This window comes from Sceloporus occidentalis, unplaced genomic scaffold (assembly GCF_023333645.1).
Source record: "Sceloporus occidentalis isolate IW3139 unplaced genomic scaffold, rSceOcc1.0.p SCAF_8, whole genome shotgun sequence".
NCBI classification, from domain to species: domain Eukaryota; kingdom Metazoa; phylum Chordata; class Lepidosauria; order Squamata; family Phrynosomatidae; genus Sceloporus; species Sceloporus occidentalis.
Window position 1 is genome coordinate 16184261 of NW_028316988.1, and position 20202 is coordinate 16204462.

The following is a 20202-nucleotide window of genomic DNA, read 5'->3' on the forward strand; positions in this document are numbered from 1 at the left end:
ACTCAGTCTTTGCTTTTCTCGCTTGCCAGACCAAGACTTTGGAACAACTTATCTAGGGAGATTTGCTCCTTCTTCCCTTTTCTAACCCTCTAACCCTTCCTTTTCTAACCTTCCTCCAAGTATTAAATCCTTTAGCAGCTAGGTATTTTACTGCTTGCTTACCAAAATCGCCCATGATTGTTTTGGTTTGCAAAAATAAAAATCTCTACTTTCAACTAGTACCCCAAACTTTCCAGCTTTTGGCAACCCTAAAGCAAACCTATCACAGGGGTTTCCTGGCAAGGTTCTTCAGAGAGGGTTTGCCATTGCCATCCTCTGAGGCTGAGAGAGTGTGACTTGCCCAAGATCACCAGTGGTTTTTTATGCTTTTATGCAAGGATTTCATGCCTGGTCACCAGAGTCATAATCCAATGCCCAAATCATCCAGTTAGAAGCCCTAAAACAACATAGACAAAACTTTGGGTTCTGGCTGGAGAATGTTTGCTGGGATTGAAAACCTAATCTCTCCAAGTTTAGGAGATGAAATCATTTTCCAACTGGAGGATTCTGGGATTTGTAGTCCAATCAGTAACTTTTCCAAACCCTGCAACTTGGTTGATCTTTTGCATAAAGTTTGAGAACTTTGCCCTCCCCAAACATTGGTGCTATAATAATATTATTCCTCAGTCGTTGCTTTGTTCCCAGAAGATTCCCGCAAGAGAGTTTCCCATAGCACTGCCAGGCACAAGGGGTTATTATTATTATTTTGTCCTCCTTGCATTCCCATAAAATTGTCAGGGTCCAGTATTCCTGCAAAATGGTTTTTTTACGATATGTCAAGCACGGTCCCAGATTTACAGCTGAGCATTCGCTGGAAAGAATGTGTTTGTGGGTCGGTTTGTTTTGTTTCTTCCCATATCCTTCCTTGGAGCTTGTTTGGTCTAATCTAAAGACAGGAGCTTATTTAGTTTTTAAATTATTGCTGCCAAGGGAATACAGAGTTTTGGCACGGCGCATGAAATTCGGTTGCTCTGTGCCATATCTGGAAGGATGCCGGGTGGAAAGTAGCAAAATCTGTCACGCACGATAAGCCTTAGTTGGGCACCGTGACGCTGGTTTATAGAAAGGCTGATTTACAGAAAGGGTGACCTAGGGCAAGTTGCACACTCTCAGCCTCAAGGAAAGGACATGGCAAACCTCCTTGGAACAAATCTTCCAGAAAACCCAGTGATGGGGTTGCCTTAGGGTGGCCATAAGCCAGAAACCACTTGAAGGCACCCAACAGCAACAACAACGGGGCAAAGGAAAGCATCGTTTCATGCCTCCCTCCGACAAGTGCCAAAGTGCCATGCAAATTTATGACGCGATATAAATAAACATTAATAATGGATTTTTAATTGCATTTCAGTATTTTATATTATCGGAATAGTCATAGACGTTTTATCCTGTACCTGTTTGCAAGGGGCCATGTACCTGGATGGCTCTATTTTATTTGAAGGATTTATGTCCTGCCTTTCTCCAACAAAGGCGGGTAGAAATAAATGATAATGATCAATAATAGTAATGTTAAAAATGCATGGAGCGGCACGTTTGGCAGCCAGAATGGAAAACCACAAGAAAAGCGCAAACTATGAAATGAAAGAGTCATCCCTCGGTGCCCATTTTGGAAGAAGCCTTCTCCGAAAGGTCAGGCAGTCGTCGTTTCCTTAGGCAAGGCTTCATTTCACATGGCCGCATTGTCAGTATTTTTGCAGAAACAGCTCCGCTTCTTTCCGTATGAGACCCTGTTCTTATTCTTCCATGTTATTTTTGGCTCTGCTACCAAATTATTCTTATTATTGTCAAGCTGGAGCCCTGGGGCTACTCAAGGTATGACTAAATTGGCAGCCCAGGCATCATTATTATATCAGTTAATGGCACCTGGTGGTTCTGCTATCATTGAGAATCCAGACTTTAGGAGTTAGCTAAAGTGCTAAAGGAAAAATGTGGCTCTTCGGATGGCTTCCTCGCAGGTCGGAGCGGATTCACCATTCACCATCAATGTCATGGGTGAACCTCAGACTTATGGCAACCCTAAGGCAACCCTATCACGGGGTTTTCTTGGCCAGATTTGTTCAGAGGAGGTTTGCCATTACCGTCCCCTGAGGCTGAGAGAGTGTGACTTGCTCATGGTCACCCGGTGGGTTTCATGGCCGAGTGGGGAATCGAACCCTGATCTCTAGAGTCAACGTCCAACACTCAAACCACTGTACCATGGTGGCTACAATGAGCCAATGGCCCCAACCTGATACAGATGGTTGGTATGGTGAAATATTAGCATGAATCCTATGCATCAGCCCCACCTAGAGTAAATCAATTGAGCCAACTGCTCAATGGTTAGTCGGCGCATTGGTAAATCCATTTGAGTGCATGGGTCTCCTCTAGTTGGGGACGAACCAATACCATTCAAACCATCATCATCTGCTTGGGTTTATGGGGGTCTACACCAAAGACGATGACCAAGCCAAATCCATGGGACCAATTTTAAATTACAGTATCATTTTGGATTTATGGGATTTTCTCCAAGGATTATGATCAGGCTGGATCCACTCAAAATATTAGCAGATGACCTATTGGCTCCATTCTGCAGGCTGGCTTGGCAAAATCTTCTCCAAATGTTATGATCAGGCTGGATCTATTCAGTTGTCTCTAAATATCAATAGGCTTGACCTACTGAATCTATTCTGAATGGTACTATTAGGTTGGATTGGTGGGACCTACTTTAAAGGTATTGAACAGACTGGATCTCTGGGATCCCAGCTCAGCCATGAAACCCTCAGGATGACCTTGAGCAAGTCACACTCTCTCAGCCTCATGAGAAGGCAATGGCAAGACTCCTCTGAACAAATCTTGCCAAGAAAATGCAATGATAGGCTCTCCTTAGGGTCGCCATAAGTCAGAAAAGGCTTGAAAACACAACAGGAACAGCAACAACAGCAACAGCAACAACCTTGGGTCTATTCTGAATGGCATGGTCAGGTTGGAGCTATGGGATCGACTAAAATCCAGCTTGGATCCATGGAGTCTCTTCTAACCACCTCTAGAGACAGCCCCACCATCTTCACCATCACTCCCACCATCACCAGCTATTATATTATCCACATCCAGAAAAGATATCCAGGGTAGCCATGTTGGCCATAGAGCAAAGTACAAGTTTGGTGGATTTTTGGATGTTATTGTATCATCATCATCATCATCATCATCACCATCCTCATCTTTACGGCCATCCCAGATAGAGCTGCCTAAGACAGTGTGGTATAGCAGTCTGAGCATTGGACTATGACTCTGGAGACCAGGGTTCAAATCCTTGCTCAGCCATAGAAACCCATTGGGTGACCTTGGGCAAGTCACACACTCTCAGCCTTAGAGGATGGCAATGGCAAACCCCTTCTGAACAAATCCTGCCAAGAAAACGTTGCAATCAATTCACCTGAGAGTCGCCACAAGTTGGGAATGACTTGAACGCATTGCCATCTTTTAAGGCTGAGAGTGTGTGACATGCCTAAGGGCACCCAATAACAACAGTCTATTCATCATCATCATCATCATCATCTTATTATTATTATTATTATTATTATTAATTTTCTTTATAGCCATCCCCAATAGACATTCCCCAAGGAAGTGTGACTATGACTCTAGAGACCAGGGTTCGAATCTAGGCTCAGCCTTGGAAATCCTTGGGCAAGGCACACTCTCTCAGCCTCAGGGCAACCTCCTCTCTGAGCAAATCCTGGCACAAAAGCATTGCAATCGGTTCACCTGAGAGTTGCCACAAGTCAAGAATGACTGGAAGGCACCCAACAACATCAACAGTCCATTCATCATCATCATCATCATCACCATCATGAATTGGTAGATTTACCTTCTGGCGCTTCCATCGTCAAAGACAAAGGTCTGGTTGGTGTAGCATTCGGATCCAGCCCTTTCCAGCCTTCCAGGATGGCCAGGGCTGGGCTTGCAAACCCCTTCCTCAGGGGAAGGCATCTCTTTCCAGGTCCAAGGCTCCTCTTGGCAATCTCAGCCCCTTTGGTTCACCCAAGGAGCCTCTGACTTCCTCTGATGAGGGCTCCTGGGGGCAGAAACCCCTTGTCCAACCTCACCTCTCCAGTAGCAGAGAGGGAAAAAACCCAAGCCAGCTGCCCCCTTTGGGTAGCCAAGGGCATCTTGCAAAAGGGTGCAGTCCTTTGCATGGCCGGATCAGCCTCTTCCCTTGCTCAGATCTTCAAATTCTGCCTCTTGGAGTTGCAAGATAAGCAACAAGTCCTAGGAAAAGGTTCCCTTTTTCAGCAAAACTGGAGGGCTTTCCTCCTCGCAGAGCCATTGTGCAGCTGAAAAAGCTCTGGGATGGATGGCTTGGGGGCTCTGGGCATCCTCCAGGTTGGAAAGAAGGCGAGGGAGCCCATGGCTTGCAGGTGCAGCATCTCAGAAGCATCTGGAGGGAGGCTTCAGTTTGCAACACTCGCCCAAATTGCAAACCTCTCTCTCCTTGCCTTTGAGTCAGGTTTGCCTAGAAGAGGCCCTTTCCTTGCCCTCTGGCGCCACCCAGTGCTGCTATCAGTCATTGCAACCAAAAGACTATGAAGCCCTCATTCCCACTACGGTTTAAACCAGTTTGCAAACCGACTTGGAAAGGTTTAAATGACCCTGGTTCACACTTGAACCGAATCACTGAAGCGGTTTGGAGAGCGATGGGACCATGCACCAGACCCATTTCATGCGCGTCTTTTTGACGCTGACTTTTTCCCTGTGTCTTTTTTGTTAAATCGATTGTGCGCAAGCATAAACAAGATGTGTGTTGGAATTGATTTAAACTTGCCCTTTGCAGCTGGGTGAAGCGGGTCTTTGGAAGTTTTGAAACAGAGCCAGGATGGCCATCTGTCCAAAGTGCTTTGGTTGTGTCTTCCCGCATGGCAGAATGGGGTTGGATTAGATGACCCTTGAGGTCTCTTCCAACTCTGTGATTCTAACTCATTGCTGGAGAAGAGTGCTGAGGATTCACACATAGAAACTTCAATGGCAACAGATTTTTTAAAAAGCTCTTTCCTCCTCCTTGGATCCTCTCTTGCTTCCTGTGCATGTCCTTTTTTCCCTCTTGAACAAGTTGCATCGCAGATGGGTTGGCAAGCTGGAAGATAGGGAGCGGAGCCCAGATTTTGCTTTTGTTGAGCTGGTTTTGGCCACTCATCCCCTCCCTTTCTCCCATTTTCCTCTTCCAGAATACTGGCATTACCTCTCCATCCATTTACCAATGCTTGGAGGGGTGCATCTTCCCAGCCAAAATGGCATCATTCACACTGGAGAAAGAAATTGCAGCCGACTCAGGGAACCCCCAAATTTTCCAAAAACACAGACAACCTTTTGGACACCTAACATCATAGATGGACATATAGATATACGGGTTTGCCATGCATCTTTCATTGTAAGGGATGTCCCTTATTTGAAGTCCAGAAAGCTTGTCCCGCATAGATTGTCACTGTTATAAGGGATGTCCCCAATTTGTGGGTTGGAAAGCCTTTTCTGTTCTATAGACATCTGAACAAGATGTGCCAAGCCACCCCCACTATATTCTTTTGGTTGTGGGCCCTACATAAAGGCAGAAATGTGTCCGTCGTGTAATTTATGAATGTGAACAATGTGTTGATTTCGCAGAGAAACATATGGCTAAGTTAAGTGAAAGCAGTGCTTTCATTAGTTATTTAGGCGGAACACAAGCTTGTTAATAGCTACTTCATGGTTGATAAAATGGATTATATGGATAGATGGATAAGACAGACAGACAGACAAGATAGACAGACAGATAAGAAAGAGATGAGGATAGATAGATAGATAGATAGATAGATAGATAGATAGATAGGACAAGACAGAGAGATAAGAGACAGGTAAGAGAGACAGATAGATAATACATAAGATAAGATAAGATAAGAGACAGATGAAAGATAGATTATTGTAGCCCACTTGAATTATTGTAACCCATCTTGACTCCAAAAGGCAGACTATAAATCCTTGAAATAAATGATAGATAGATAGATAGATAGATAGATAGATAGATAGATAGATAGATAGATAGAATAACAAGCAGATGATAGATAGATAGATAGATAGATAGATAGATAGATAGATAGATAGATAGGCAGGCAGGCAGGCAGGCAGGCAGGCAGGCAGATAAGCAAACAGGCAGATGGAGAGACTGGATGGATGGATGGATGGATGGATGGATAAGCAGGCAGATAAGTAGACAGAGAGACAGACAGACAGAGGGGATGGATGGATGGATGGATGGATGGATGGATGGATGGATGGATGGATTCCATTGGTTAATGGCATGGTGACACTGGACTCCAGTAGTGGCCAGTGACCTTGATGAATCCACTCTGGATTTTCATCCAAATTTTAGAACGATGTATCCAAGCTGCTGGTTTCTGTTGCACAAACAGATTCAGCACTTTGAATAGTGCCTTACAAGTTCATACTAAAACCTAGAGCAAATCCCCACCACCATTACAGCTGGTAGTTTCCACCAACCAACTCTCATCTCTTCACCGGTGCCTGCTTTTCTCCCCCCCCCCCCCCCCCCACACACACACCTGTCTGACTTTTTATTTGTGTGTGCAGACATAAAGAGATACACTTTCGGATGCCTTGGCAGCCAGGGGCCAAGTTGGTCTATCCGGAGCCATCAACAACACATTGTTCTCTTGGCTCCCAAGCTCTGGCTCTGAAGTTGGGGCAGTCCCTGTGGAAAGCTCTTCTGTCAAGCGCTCTCCAGAAGGGAGCAAGCCAAGAGCAAGCAATGTCACGGAGAGGAGCACGCGGCGCGAATGCAAAAGACAGAAGAGTTGAGTCACCCGTCATCGGCTGCCCTCTTGCAAATCCCAGCTCTGAAGAACAGCCAGTCCAATAACTGGGACCAAGAGGCAACATGAGCTCTTTAGCTTCCCCGGTTGCTTTCCAAAAGCATGCTTCCACTTCTCATTGTGATGATTTGGATCTATCCAAGAAGATTTCATCAACTCGGCGGATTTGGATTCCAAAGGCACCAGATCCCATCTGATCTTGCAAGCTAAGCAGGGCCTAGTCTGGTTAACAATTGGCTGGAAAGCCGCCAACGAAGCCCAGACTACCATATATGCTCGACTATAAGTCGAGGGCAGGTTTGGTGGCCAAAATTATGGGTTTTTATATGACCCATGGATAAGTCAACGCAGGTTTTTGGGGTCAAATTTTTGACCTAAATTTCTAGACTTATACATGAGTGTGTGTGTGTGTGTGTGTGTGTGTGTGTGTGTGTATTTCAGAGGCAGAGACTGGCGAAACCACCTCCAAGGATCCCTTGCCTAGGAAAACCTGAATAAATCCACAACTCGGAGGCACATATAACCTGTCTGATCTTGGAAGTTAATCATCATCATAAAGATGGATGCACCAATGCAAGACTGCTCTCTAGCGGATTGCATGTGCCAAGCCTGTTCATCTCTCTCCCTCCCCCCATCCTTTTTAATGCAATTGTTTTCATAAGAATAATACAAAATCAAAGCACAAATTTGTCGGATGAATTAAGACTCCCTTGTCTCCTTTGCTGGAGAGGCTGAATGAACAGAGTTGAAAGTTGGACTCTGTGCGTCTGTGTTTTTAAAGTTCCTGGAGTTTGGAGAAGGAAGAGGCTGCAAATAAAAAATGTGTGGGAGTGAAAAGGAGAAAGTGTTAATTTTCTTTGCTTCCAGGAGCTAATTAATACTGCTCCAGATAAAGCCATTATGTTCCTGTTTTGGGTCTGTTTCTGCTCTTAGCTGGGAATGGCATTTTTGAAAAGGAAAAAACCCCAGCTTGTCGGCGATCAGTTACATATAATGTAATGAATTCCTTTTCTTCTTAATAACTAAGCAACTACCTAAGACATGGCCAATGGTAGCATAGTGAGGGATAACAACACTCTCCAATGATGTTGTACTTGTTGTGTGCCGCCAAATCATTTCCGACTTATGGCGACCCTAAGGCAAACTATCACGGTGTTTTCTTGGCGAGATTTGTGCCAATCTGCCTTTACTGAGAGAGTGTGGCTGAGAGAGTGTGACTTGCCCAAAGTAACCCAGTGTGTTTCCATGGCTGAATGGGGATTTGAACCCTGGTCTCCAAAATCATAGTCCAGTGCTCAAACTAGTACAACATTCTGGCTCTAAGTCACAATTATGCGATGTAAAAATGAATCCAAGAAACAAATCAGTTTCCTAAAGTCTGATTTATTTGGGGGGTTTAATCCATTAAAACATATTCTACCAGATTACCTATTTCAATAGAGTTGAAAAAGTCCATGCAGTAAACCAGTGGCAAAACCATATCCTCTGCACTGAAATCAGGCAAAGCAAACTAGAGTCCATGAAAGCTTATGCTAGCAATTTCTTCTCTTGGTTGCTCTCAAAGATACTAACAGGATTCCTTGATATCTTTTTAGACTGATACACACGAACACGGTGACCTTTTTAAACATTGCCACGCATGGTCACTTGCTTGTGCTACATGTCTGCATCGTGGATTGTCACTTTTTTGTATTGCACATCTGCATCATGGATTGTCGCTTGTTTCTGTTACATGTCTCCGTCGTGTATTGTCACTTTTTTGCATTACACATCTGCATCTGCATCATTGACCATATTAATATCTACCACTCTCTAGTTCAGTTCAACTCTAGACCATATCTATCTTAAGCCCAGTTTACAACTGCGGTTGTGGATTTCGAGGCAGACTCATGGATTCAGAAGCAATTGGTAGAAACGTGCCAATGCTAGCTTCCAAATAAAAACTTGCCCTAACTGAATAAATCAACCCACCGAGCCAGATTGCAAAATCTGATGATGATGATGATGATGATGATGATGATGATGATGATGATGATGATTTTTATCTGCTCCAGGGAGAGTCAGAAAAATCAGGGTCATAAGGAGCTGTTTTGATTGCAGTGACACCTCCACCAGGATGACGGGTTTGCATGCTGCCAAAACGCCTGCAAGAAAAGAAAAGGGGAGATAATGGAGAAGGTTTACCTCCTTCAGGCAGAGTAGTAACTCATGCAGAGGCACAGCAAGGTGTGCGCCTTGAAGTCATTCCCAACTTATGGTGACCCCAAGGCTATCATGGGGATCTCTTGGAAAGATTTGGTTTGCCTTCCTCTGAGGCTGAGAGAGTGTGACTTGCCCAAAGGCCACCCCCCCAGTGAGTTTCCGTGGCTGAGCAGGGATTCGAACCCAGGGCTCTCCGAATTCTAGTCCAACACTGAGACCACTACACCAAGGGCGCACCTGCACTGTAGAAATAATGCAGTGTGACACCACTGTAAGCCCTGCAGCTCCATCCTGTGGGAGCCTGGGGTTTGCAATTTCATTAGCTTTCTCTGCCAAAGTGCGCTGGTGCCTCACAACACTACAAATACCATCTGTAGGATGGTGCTATGGCAGTTGAAGTGGTGTCATTATTTCTATACTGTAGAAGATGCACCCCAAGTGGCTCCCTGGAAGTACATTGTCAGTATTTCCTCCATTTCCAGTCTTCAGATTGTAAACTGGAACCAAATGTGGCACCACAAGTGCACAACAACAAAGCTGTCAGCCAGATTTGGGGAAAACCCAAACTTTCAAAAGGCACACACACGCACACACACACATATATATGGAGGGGAAATGGGAGATAGTTCATGTTGAAATTAATGATTTTTTAAAAAAAGAATTCAGTAGCTTACCTCCATTTATTCATTTCCCAATCGAATGCTTCCACAGTGGCCACATGGACAAGGCCATCATAGCCTCCGACGGCTAAGAGGTAACCGTTTGCAACAACCAGGCTCACCTGTATATATATTAGCATTTTTAAGTTCACCACAACACATGCTGTAAAGGTTTCCCAAAGATTGGTATGCCAAGATTTTAGTTCTAGTCCGCACTACAGAAATAATGCAGTTTGGCACTCCTTTAATTGCCATGACCCCATGCAAAAATATCCAGCCACATCTGTAAGGGAGTCTAGACTTGGGTAAGACACCAATGGGATCTTGGCCTTACAGGTTACTGACTTTGCATTTCTTTAAGACAACCGCCCGGCATACCTTGCTCCTTTTGGATTTCATGGGTGGAATGGCAGACCATTCGTTGGTAAGAGGATCAAATTTCTCCGCACTGCAGAGTTCGGTAAGATCGTCCCGTCCTCCAACGGCATAGATCTTCCCTTGGAAAGTGACGCAGCCCAGGTTCTCCCGACAGGTCCGCAGCGGAGGGCAGGGGGTCCATTTGTCTTCTGTGGGATTGTAACGTTCCACTGGGATGGACAAGAAAATTAGAACAGCATGTGCTCCCGCCTTATTTATTTCATCTGAGTGTTCATTCCCTCCCTTTATTATGGGATCATAGAATCATAGAGTTGGAGGAGACCCCAAGAGCCATCCATTCGAAGCTCCTGCCATGCAGAAACAGGACAGATTGTGTCCATAATTGTACTCGCCTGTTTTGTTATTGTTGTTGTTAACACCCTTTGAGTCAATCCTGACTCATGGTGACCCTGTGGATGAGACATCTCCAAGACTCCCTACTGGTCTGCTTAGGTCCTGCAAATTTATACCTATGACCTCCCTAATCTATCCATCCAGAGTACACCCTTCCTCTCCTTTTACCTCCCTCCACCTTTCCTAGCATTGTTGTCTTTTCCAGTGTGTCCTGCCTTCTCATTACATGGACTAAATATGATAGCCTCAACTTGAGCATCTTGGCCTCCAGGGAGATTTCAGGCTTGATCTGCTCTAGGACCCATCTGCTTGTCTTTTTGGCTGTCCACTGGATCCTCAGCACTCTTCTCCAGTACCACATCTCAAATGAATTGATTTTCTTCCTATCCATTTTCTTCACTGTCCGCCACCTGAATCCATACGTGGTAACAGGGAATATAATGGCTTGAATGATTCTAATTTCCATGCTCAGTTGTATATCTTTGCTCTTCAGGATCTTTTCTAGTTCTGGCGGTTACCTGCATACAAAGGGGACTCGCCATCAGAACCACCGACGGCATAGAGGTAACCATCCAAAACTGCCAAGCCCAAGCCTCTCCGGCGACGATTCATGGGTGCCATTTTGCGCCATTGGTTGAGTTGGGGATCATATCTAGAGACAGATTTACAACTGTGAGAAAGTCTGCAAATGTTAAAAAGCAGAGAACACGGGTGGTAAGGGAAGGAGGTTGCTGGAGGATTCAAGGTTTAAGGTGTTACAGGTCAAAATAAAACCAAACAGAACTGGCCAGCTGGTGTTACTGGCCACTAAGGCTGCATCGGATTGCAGAAATAATCAGGATTGACACCACTTTAACTGCCATGGCTGAGTGCTATGGAATTCTGGGAACGGTATTTCTATAGCACTCAGCCATGGCAGTTAAAGCGGTATCAAACTGCATTATTTCTGCAGTGCAAATGCAACCTTTCTGTCAAATGATTCTCATCATTAAGATCTCCCTATTGATTTCTAGCTACGGTCTGCTATTTCCACCTGTTAGTTCAAGCCTTGTCTTCCTCTGGAGGAAAATACTATTCAAAGAGCTTGGTATGCATTTTATTGGCTAGAACAGGAATGGGGAATGCGTAGGTTCTCTAGATATCACTGGAATGCAATTCCTATTAGGCCCACCCAATGATCAAGGATGATGGGTACTGCAGAAGAGCCATCATGAACAGTATGCAACGCACATATACACAAAGAGTACTGTTGGATGTAGCTTACCTCTCCACAGTGTCAACACACAGCAGGCCATCGTAGCCCCCAACACAATACAGGTAGCCTCCCAGTTCAACCACAGCGACATCTTGTTTGGGTTCACTAAGCGGAGCCACATCCTTCTTCCATGCATTATTTTCAGGCTCATACCTTCAGCAATACAGGGAGGAAAAGGAAAACATTTCAGTCCTTTTTCTCCTGCATTTGAATTGTTTTCCATGTATTTTCCCCCTCCCAAATATTATTATTATTATTATTATTATTATTATTATTATTATTATTGCACATTTGGGTCAACTCCTTGAAAAGGATTTGAAACTACATCCTTCCCCTTTTGCACCAACTAAACCCAGTAAGTCATGCAGCTATTCCAAGCATGGATAGGACATGGTAAAAGGCTAAAAAGTGGAATGGCAGAGGATTTATCGGTATTGCTTTTGCCAAATCAAGATTGCTGCTTGGTTGCATTTGTCCAGTTTTCATCTGTGAAATTTTGGAGGGTATGACATCCCAATGCTAAAAGCTGCTGAAACATGCGCCATGTAAGGAGGAAACAGGCTTCCTCATAGCTAAGATACTAAACTCACTGCCACTATATATCTATATATCTATATGCATGCCAGCCTTTTGGCTTACATCACTGGGTTAGTCTATCAGCAAAGCAATCTCTGGGAGCCAAGGAGCCGCTGGAAATACAGCATGACGCACCTCTGACACATGCTCCTGGCTCTCTCAATTGCATATATATTTAGCCAAAGGATGCCAACCCTCTCACACTGCAACCCTCCCAGGGACACTGAGTTTGCCTTTACGGAGGGGGGGGTGGATATATAGCAGTAACTGGGCTGTCAAAGCTATCTGTCAGTGGGGAATGTGATAGCTTTCATGCCTGCTAAAGAGAGCCAGGGGAAGGCGAGATGAGGAGTGGTGATCATTTTTATTATGCAATTGCGCTAGCAAAAATGTTTGGCCTTGTGGTGAGGATGGCAGAATTCAGAGCATTACAATGGTCCCTCCATATTCACTGATAGAGGTGAAAGATGTAGAAAAACTGAAAACACTATTCTTTTTATTTAAGAGAACACCTCTCTAGGAATCTCTAGGTCCTTCGGTGCAACTCTGTGTTCAACGTTTGCCAGAAATTGACCATAGACTCATGTTGGAGGACCTGCAAATGCCTGGAGAAGTGTTTTCTCTAGGAACTTCTAGTTTCTCCAGCACAACTCTATGGTCCAGCAGAGTTGCGTTGGAGGACCTAGAGATTCCTAGAGAGAACATATTAATCAAATCCGCAAATGATCGAATCTACAAAAGTCAAAGCCGCAAATGCGGAGGGCTGGTTGTATTTCGTTATTAAATAAAATATTTACATATCCCATCCTGTTTTAGGATATCTCACAGCGGCGTACAAATAAAAGCTATTAACGCCGATTGAAACAGTGTACAGCAAGAAAAATAATGTAAAAGAAACATTACCGGCATATCTACAACTATCTCAGTCTGGCAAGGAGTATCCTGATTACTCCTCTGCCATCCCATTTTCTCGGCTGCTTTTAAAATGTCCCGGTTTCTCTCTCTCCCTTCCACTTTCCTCCTTTATACATAGGACCCAAGAGTTGTCAGGGACCCCAAAGGCCATCTAGTCCAACTCCACTTGCCCTTAAACTTTCTGCCTAATCGTTGTTCTTTTTGTTAAACAACTGAGGATCAGAAATTCTTGCAGAAATCACCTTATCCAAGTCATCCTCAGGACAAACTATCGAATGGCGAAACTGGTCCAGGCTTGACCAGTAAGTTTCATGCCCAGGCAAGGGTTACGAACTCAAGCCTTCCCAGTCTAAATCCAGCACGCTATTCGCTTTATTTTTAAGAACCAGGCGAATTAAAATACACCTGAGTGGGAGAATTGCTCATTCCATAACCATCTGGACGGAGCCTTCCTGGAGCAGATATTTCTGTCTCGACTCCCCGCTTCTGGAAACCCAAGCCTAGTCGAATCATCCTGCGAGCGGCCTAGGGATTTTACAATCCTTCACCAACTACTTTGGCCCCGGTCTCAGGTTTCTGATTGAGGAGGCGAAACGGGACGGTTCAGACCTGTCAGATTCTCAGAACTCAGCAGCATTTACGCTGGGTGTTTCCCAAAGGCCTCTTTCAAATGATTGAGACATATTCACCATTGCGGCAATTCAGAATGAGCAAGGGTAAATCTACACTGAGGAAACAGTGCAGTTTGATACCACTTTAGATTATGATGGTGATGGTGGTGGTTTTGGTGTTCTTATATGGACAGGGACAAAAGAAGATTGAATTTTTCCTTCTGTTTAAGTAGACACCATTCCAGGATTTTTCCTTTTCTGTCGAGGAACCGACAGAATAGGATAACGGTGCCCTGAGTGCTTGCCTGGGCTAACCTCATAGGTTTGTAAATAGATGACATGAAGATGTCACAACAAGCCTCCCACACATGGATTCACACAACACGGAACAAGGTAACAGGCTTTCCTAGATTGGCACGGTCGGATTTGGAATCAGTGCATCCCAAATTCTTCATCTTCTTCTGTGCCTTCATGTCATTTCTGATTTATGGTGACCCAAGATTTCTTCAGATGAGGTTTGCCATGGCCTTCCCCTGAGGCTGAGAGCATTCCACTTTCCCAATGTCACCCAATGGGTTTCATGGCCAAGTAGGGAATCAAATCCTGGTCTCCAGAGTTGCACTCCAACACTGCACCACACTGGCTCTCCATATATGTGTATATCTGCATGTTGTTTGCCTTTGAGTCATTTCCAACTTATGGCAACCCTGCTGTTTTCTCGGCAAGTTTCTCTAAAGGGAGTTTGCCCTTGCCATCCTCCGAGGCTGAGAGAGTGTGACTTGCCCAAGGTCACCAGTGGGTTTCATTTTCGAGCCGGAATTTGAACCCTGGTCTCCAGAGTCGTAGTCCAACACTCAAATCCACACTGGCTCTCCATTATGTGCATATGCACCCATGTAGTTTTCAAGGGAACATTCTTGTCTAGAGATTCCCTTCCCTCTTTCCTGGCAGCCAGGAAAGAGGGAATGGGCTCTGAGACTCAAGGTGGGACCATGAGATCTGGGAACCCTCTTCACCAACCAAACTACCATTATTGGTCATTGTGGGGACAGCAAGCACAGAGACATAGCATCCCCCTTAACTTAAGGACTTACCTCTCAACACTGCTGAGACACACCACACCGTCGTGGCCACCAACTGCGTAGATGGAGCCATTCAAAGAAGCCACCCCGACACCGCACCGATGCTTTGAGACGGGTCCCAGGACTTTCCATTCATGCTCCAAGGGGTTGTAATACTCCACACCGCTCACATTGCCATTGGGGCTCAGTCCTCCAACTACAACATGAAATTTAAAGGGGGAATTTTAGACTAGAGAAATGAACAGACTTAGAATTGAATAGTTATCTTCAAAAGAGCAGAGGGAAAGGGACAATATCCACCCATTTTGGGTGCAATCAAAACCAGAAATTAAGCCATTCCATCAGGTCTTCTGAGATATCATCTCCATTAGGTTCCTCTTTCCATCAAGGGTGGCCCATCATAACATCTTTACTAAGGACTGAAACAACATGCAAACATCTGACTAACATCTCCAATTGATTTGTTTCTTTCCTCCTTTCCATCTTGCCTGATGAAAAAGCCCATGGAGCTTTGAAAGCTTGCAACAAGTATATTGTGCATTTCGGTTGGCCAATAAAGGTATCACTGATGGATTTTCTTTGCATTTGTTAAATGGCCAACACAGCTCCCCCTGAATGGTCCCTGACTTCTTGTTTTCTTGCTTGGAGACAACAGCAAAGGCATGACCTCTTGCAGGTGCCCAGTTCAGAATTGGTCCAAAAGGAACGCAACTATCTGATGCTTTCCAATTACTTGCTCAGGAGCTCTTGGGGGAAGCAGAGGAAGATTGCTGTCGAAGACAGCAATAGATTGTCCTCATTAACAGCTCTATTTCCAGGGACAGGTGTAAACTTTCCCCTCCGGTGAGTGACAACTTGTCAATGTGCCATTGCCACGCATCACCTTCCCCAGCAAGCGAGGGGTTTTTCCAAGCCGAAGTCATTAACAGGAGTTTGGCACAGCTACAAGGGGAAGATCAGCCATTTAATTGGGACTAGGAGTCTTAAATCCACCCTTTGCATCTCTCTCCATCATTGTCACCACCCATATAAAGAATAATGGATCATTGCAGGGTTGTTGGGCCAGCCCTACCATTGGGCAAAATGAAGGAACTATCTCGGTATCATAGGGGGGTTGGGGTTTTTTGGGGGGCTCTGTGGCCATGTTCTAGAAGAGTTTATTCCTGACATGTCTCCTGCATCTGTGGCTGGTATCTTCAGTGAATGCTCCCATGCCAGCATTCTCCGAAGATGCCAGCCACAGATGCAGGCAAAATGTCAGGCATAAACTCTTCTAGAACATGGCCACAGAGCCCGAAAAACCCACAAAAACTACTTCATTTGCTGCAAACTGAACTCAAAGTGTAAAATTTTGTATTCCATTAACTCAATAGGAGGAGAGTAGAGGAAGGGTGGAAGCTTGCTCTTCCCAGTAGACTCAAGCAAAAGCAATCTGCTGCAGCATCTCCTAGCTTGTGTGTTCTTCTTCATCAATAACTTTGGCCATCTTGACCACACTCCGATGTTGCTTGGCCCTATGTTTCCCTGTTTTCATCTGTGAAATGTTGACATGCCTAATCTTTGTTTCAGGCAGCGAGATTTGTTAGGGCCACTCCGATACTCATCAGCTGTGAATCATCCCTAAAAATAACATTCCTCGGATACTTATCGGACCAGCTGCCCTAGCTGGACCTGGTCATATGAGTCTTGTAGGTTGCAAAGAGAATGTTATTTATTTATGTCTTCGCTCATTTATTCAAAGCATTTTTAGGCTGCTCTTAAGCCAGAAAGGCTCCCAGAGCAGCTGCCACAGATCAGTACTAAGTCCCTGGAGGACAGAAAAAGTGTGCAGCGAAAAAGTAAGTTGCAAACAGACCAGGCTTCTTTCCCCCCTAAGTTTTGGTCTCCAACCTCCCATCAGCTCCAAGCAAGATGGTCTGTGATCAGGGATGATGGAAGTTATAGTCTCGTGATATCTGGAGGAGATCAGATTGAGGAAAGCTGATGCACCTTAGCAACAAAATCCACAAACTAGAGATGGAAAGAGCCATTAAGGGAAAATAAACTGTTCCAGCCACAGTAGCATCTCAGGTAGTATTGATATGAGGTTGGCATTGGAGCAGCAGTCTAATGCCAGGTTAGAGTTAATGGGATGGCCAATTCTTATTCAACAAAAGGAAATAAAGAACAACCTTTCAACACGTTTCCTCCAGTGCAATCTCATTTTAAAAGAAAGCTGAAGAAATGACCTACTTGAGTGTCCTCCTTTCCAATGGCATAAAGAAATTGTGTGTTTCTAGACCAGACAACACATTATACTCACTTGCATAAAGGAGTTCAATTGGACGTCTCCTTCTGGAAGGTGCATATTTGGTTCTCCAACTCAATGGCTTCCTCTTGGGTTCAATCCGTTCCCTGCAGCAACCCAAGATCCCTCCATCATCATCATCATCATCACCCCTTAAATTCTTATTATTATGAATTACATCATGACCATCCCAGCAAGCGGCTATTTTCTCCCAGAGAAGTTTTACGAGGCTGTTGACTTCGAAAAGCGTCGGGGTGCTTGCAAAAGGAACGCCATGCCACAGTTCAGTCATTCCAAGCCGTCTTTAAAAAGGTAACTGCTTGATCCCTCCTGACCCCAAGGAGGAGGCAAGGATATTTTAAAGGCATTTGTAGGCAGCATTCATGATTCAGAGAGAATTAGTAAGCAATACTTTGAGGAGTGTTTTAAGGTGACGGAGAAGTATTTTGGTCTACCCAGCAAGCTGAAGCACCCTTGCGGTGTCTAGTTCTACAAATCCCACCGTGTCATTTATCCTAGCTTCCACAGGCTTCTCATTCTATTTCTCTGTTTATCTTCCCCATGTTCCTAGTCCTCATTTCACTTCCATCTCCTCCTTCTGCTGCCCTCCTATAGCATCCCAACCAAGATCTTCCTTTTAGCAACTTCACCGCATGACATTCTGGGGGAAAGCTATGACCCTTGACTTCTTAAAGGCTTAAAGTATTTTAAAGACTATGGCTCGCATCCTGTTGGTGTATCGCTACCCAAGTTCCCTTATGTTTGTGGCTGTATGTCCATGGCATAACAACTATGCTACGTTCCACAAGTCGCATCTAATTGTGGCTCATGAAGTGGACCTACTCAGATGTGCCTAACTACTCATTGGTGTCTTCTGTGATTCACTAGCATTGTTAAACCAGCAAGCACATTTTGTTGTTGTGAACTGCCATCACATTGACTTCTACTTACAATCCTATAAAGGAGAGACTTCCAAGCCTCCCCCCCTCTTATTAAGAGCTCTGCTCAGGTCTTGCAAACTCAAGGCTATGGAAGTCAAAGGCTTTCATGGCCGGCATCCATAGTTTTTTCTGGGTTTTTCAGGCTATGTGGCCATGTTCTGGAACAGTTTATTCCTGACGTTTCCCTGAAGATGCCAGCCACAGATGCTGGTGAAACGTCAGGAATAAACTCTTCTAGAACATGGCCACATAGCCTGAAAAACTCATAAACATCTAAAAGAGAATAATGCTTGGAAAGGTGGAGAGGAAGACCACACACTAAATGGATAGACTCAATGGAGATCATAGCCCTGAGCCTTCAGGACTGAGTAGAGCAGTTAGTAGTGTATCATTCATGCGGTTACCATGAGTCAAAGGTGACTCAAAGGCAGCTAACAACAAGAAAATATCCACATTTATTTACAGGGATGTTTATAGAAAGTGACCGATGCCCCTCTCCCATGATTTCCCCCCTAAAATTAATCTCATTTACTCACCCTCTTTCCTCATAGATACCCATCTTCACGCACCAGCAGTCCTCCTTGCCCACTGGGGGAAGGTTTGCCTATCTAATTTGGATGCAAAGCTGCCGGCTTATATGCAAACTCCGAAGCCAAAAATAGGAATGTCAAGCATAGCTAGAGGCTTTGGGGGGGGGGGGGGTCAAGCATGCCATGTGTCTGAAATTCCACTCAAGCCATTGTTTCTGCTGCAAACCACAAGCCATGCTCAGCAAAACAAGATACCTGATACCCAAGAAGACTTTGCTTTACCACTCAGGACTTGGTGCCCAGCCTGAAAGGGAATGTCAAGTTCATCTAATTTATTCGGTTACATGTATAACCTCAGCATTCCATAAAAGAATGTTGTATGTATGTATGTATATATATAAAAATTAAATTTTAAAGTAGATGTGGGTTGTGGAATTGGGAATAATGGTATCTTTAGGTTTTGTGTAGCCATGTAAAATCCCACTGGGCTTTTCTTAGGCAAGTCACACTCTCTCAGCCTCAGAGGATGGCAAGGGCAAACCCCCTCTGAACAAATCTTGCCAAGATTGTGACAGCTTTGCCTTAGCATCGCCATAAGTTGGGAATGACTTGAAGGCCCGAAACAACAAGAACCTTTGTTTATGTGTGTACTGTAAATTTCCCAGTAGAAATAAAAAGGATCCCTGACATGTCAAATTGCTTTTACTGTTGTGGTGTTTGGAAGCGTTTCCAAAATAACTATCACTTGCAGAAATTGCAAAGCAGCTACAGCAAAAGTAATAAATTAAAAATCATAGCATCCAGCATTGCACAGATGAAAACTGGGTTGCATGTGACCAAGCAATAGTGATTCCCAAACTTTGGTCCTCCATGGGTTTTGGACTTCAGCTCCCAAAATCCCCAACCAGTTTGGCCAACTTCCAGAAATCTGAAGAACGGACATCCAAAGCATCTGGAGAACCAAAGTTCAGGAAGCACTGCAATATCAGAATGTGGTCAAAAAGTTACTGAAAGGTTTCTTAATCTATTGATGTATTCAACTAGTTGTCCCTCCCAACATTTGTGCCTCTCCTTCTTTCTCTTCTTTCAGCTGTAGGAAAACCCTAACTTACTTAGCAATAAGAAACATTGCACAAAGTCATATCTTTCTAGTAACTAATAGGAGGATTGTCCCCTACCAAAATAAAGCCAGAGAGAAAAGGGAGGATTGCAGGCAGATTTTCCATCAAGAGCGGCTTTGGAGTCAACCCTGTGAAGACCTTGAATTAATACGCAGAAGGGCAAAGGAGAAGCAAGACCTCTGCAATCCCTTAATTGAATTTGGGTATGAGAAAGATGGTAATCCCATTGCCATAGCAACTGACACACATCTCCCCTGAGGTTTCTGATCTGATGTTTGGGAGATGGAGGGAAAAGTGACCTTCCTGACTCCTGAACAGGAACAGCAGCTGGACCTCATGTTTTCCATAGCCCCCCATCAGCTGTGCAAACTATCCTCCAA

At 44.5% G+C, this 20202-nt stretch overlaps 2 protein-coding genes across 6 annotated transcripts in view; both read right to left on the bottom strand.

The window, feature by feature from the left end:
• Positions 1-4352, bottom strand: part of LOC149308035 (potassium channel subfamily T member 1) — a 91103-nt gene extending 86751 nt beyond the window's left edge. For 2 of the 5 annotated variants that reach the window (XM_089534957.1, XM_089534958.1), the window contains exon 1: positions 3881-4350. In XM_089534957.1, coding sequence (XP_089391083.1) covers positions 3881-4002 — 122 coding nt within the window. In that variant the 5' untranslated portion in view covers positions 4003-4350. Of the gene's footprint in view, positions 1-3880 lie in introns of all 5 variants that reach the window. The other 3 variants (XM_089534956.1, XM_089534955.1, XM_089534966.1) reach the window with 2 other exon arrangements.
• Positions 4353-8250: 3898 nt separating this feature from the next.
• On the bottom strand, positions 8251-18766 carry LOC149308036 (uncharacterized). The gene is made up of 8 exons (XM_089536992.1): positions 18708-18766; positions 17246-17337; positions 14956-15139; positions 11769-11912; positions 11023-11156; positions 10112-10320; positions 9749-9855; positions 8251-9016 (listed from the first exon to the last, which is right to left on the bottom strand). Exons 1-8 carry the CDS (start codon positions 18728-18730, stop codon positions 8914-8916), a joined length of 996 nt encoding a protein of 331 aa, XP_089393118.1. The 5' UTR covers positions 18731-18766; the 3' UTR covers positions 8251-8913.
• Between the last annotated feature and the right edge of the window lie 1436 nt (positions 18767-20202).

What these genes read in the sequence shown, in the direction of transcription:
- LOC149308036 (XM_089536992.1), bottom strand. Translation starts at nt 18,730, where the DNA reads ATGGGTATCTATGAGGAAAGAGG. An exon ending in GGTATCTATGAGGAAAGAGG is followed by an intron (nt 17,338 to 18,707) that starts GTGAGTAAATGA and finishes GGGTTGCTGCAG; the next exon opens with GGAACGGATTGAACCCAAGA. An exon ending in TGTGTTGACACTGTGGAGAG is followed by an intron (nt 11,157 to 11,768) that starts GTAAGCTACATC and finishes ATCTGTCTCTAG; the next exon opens with ATATGATCCCCAACTCAACC.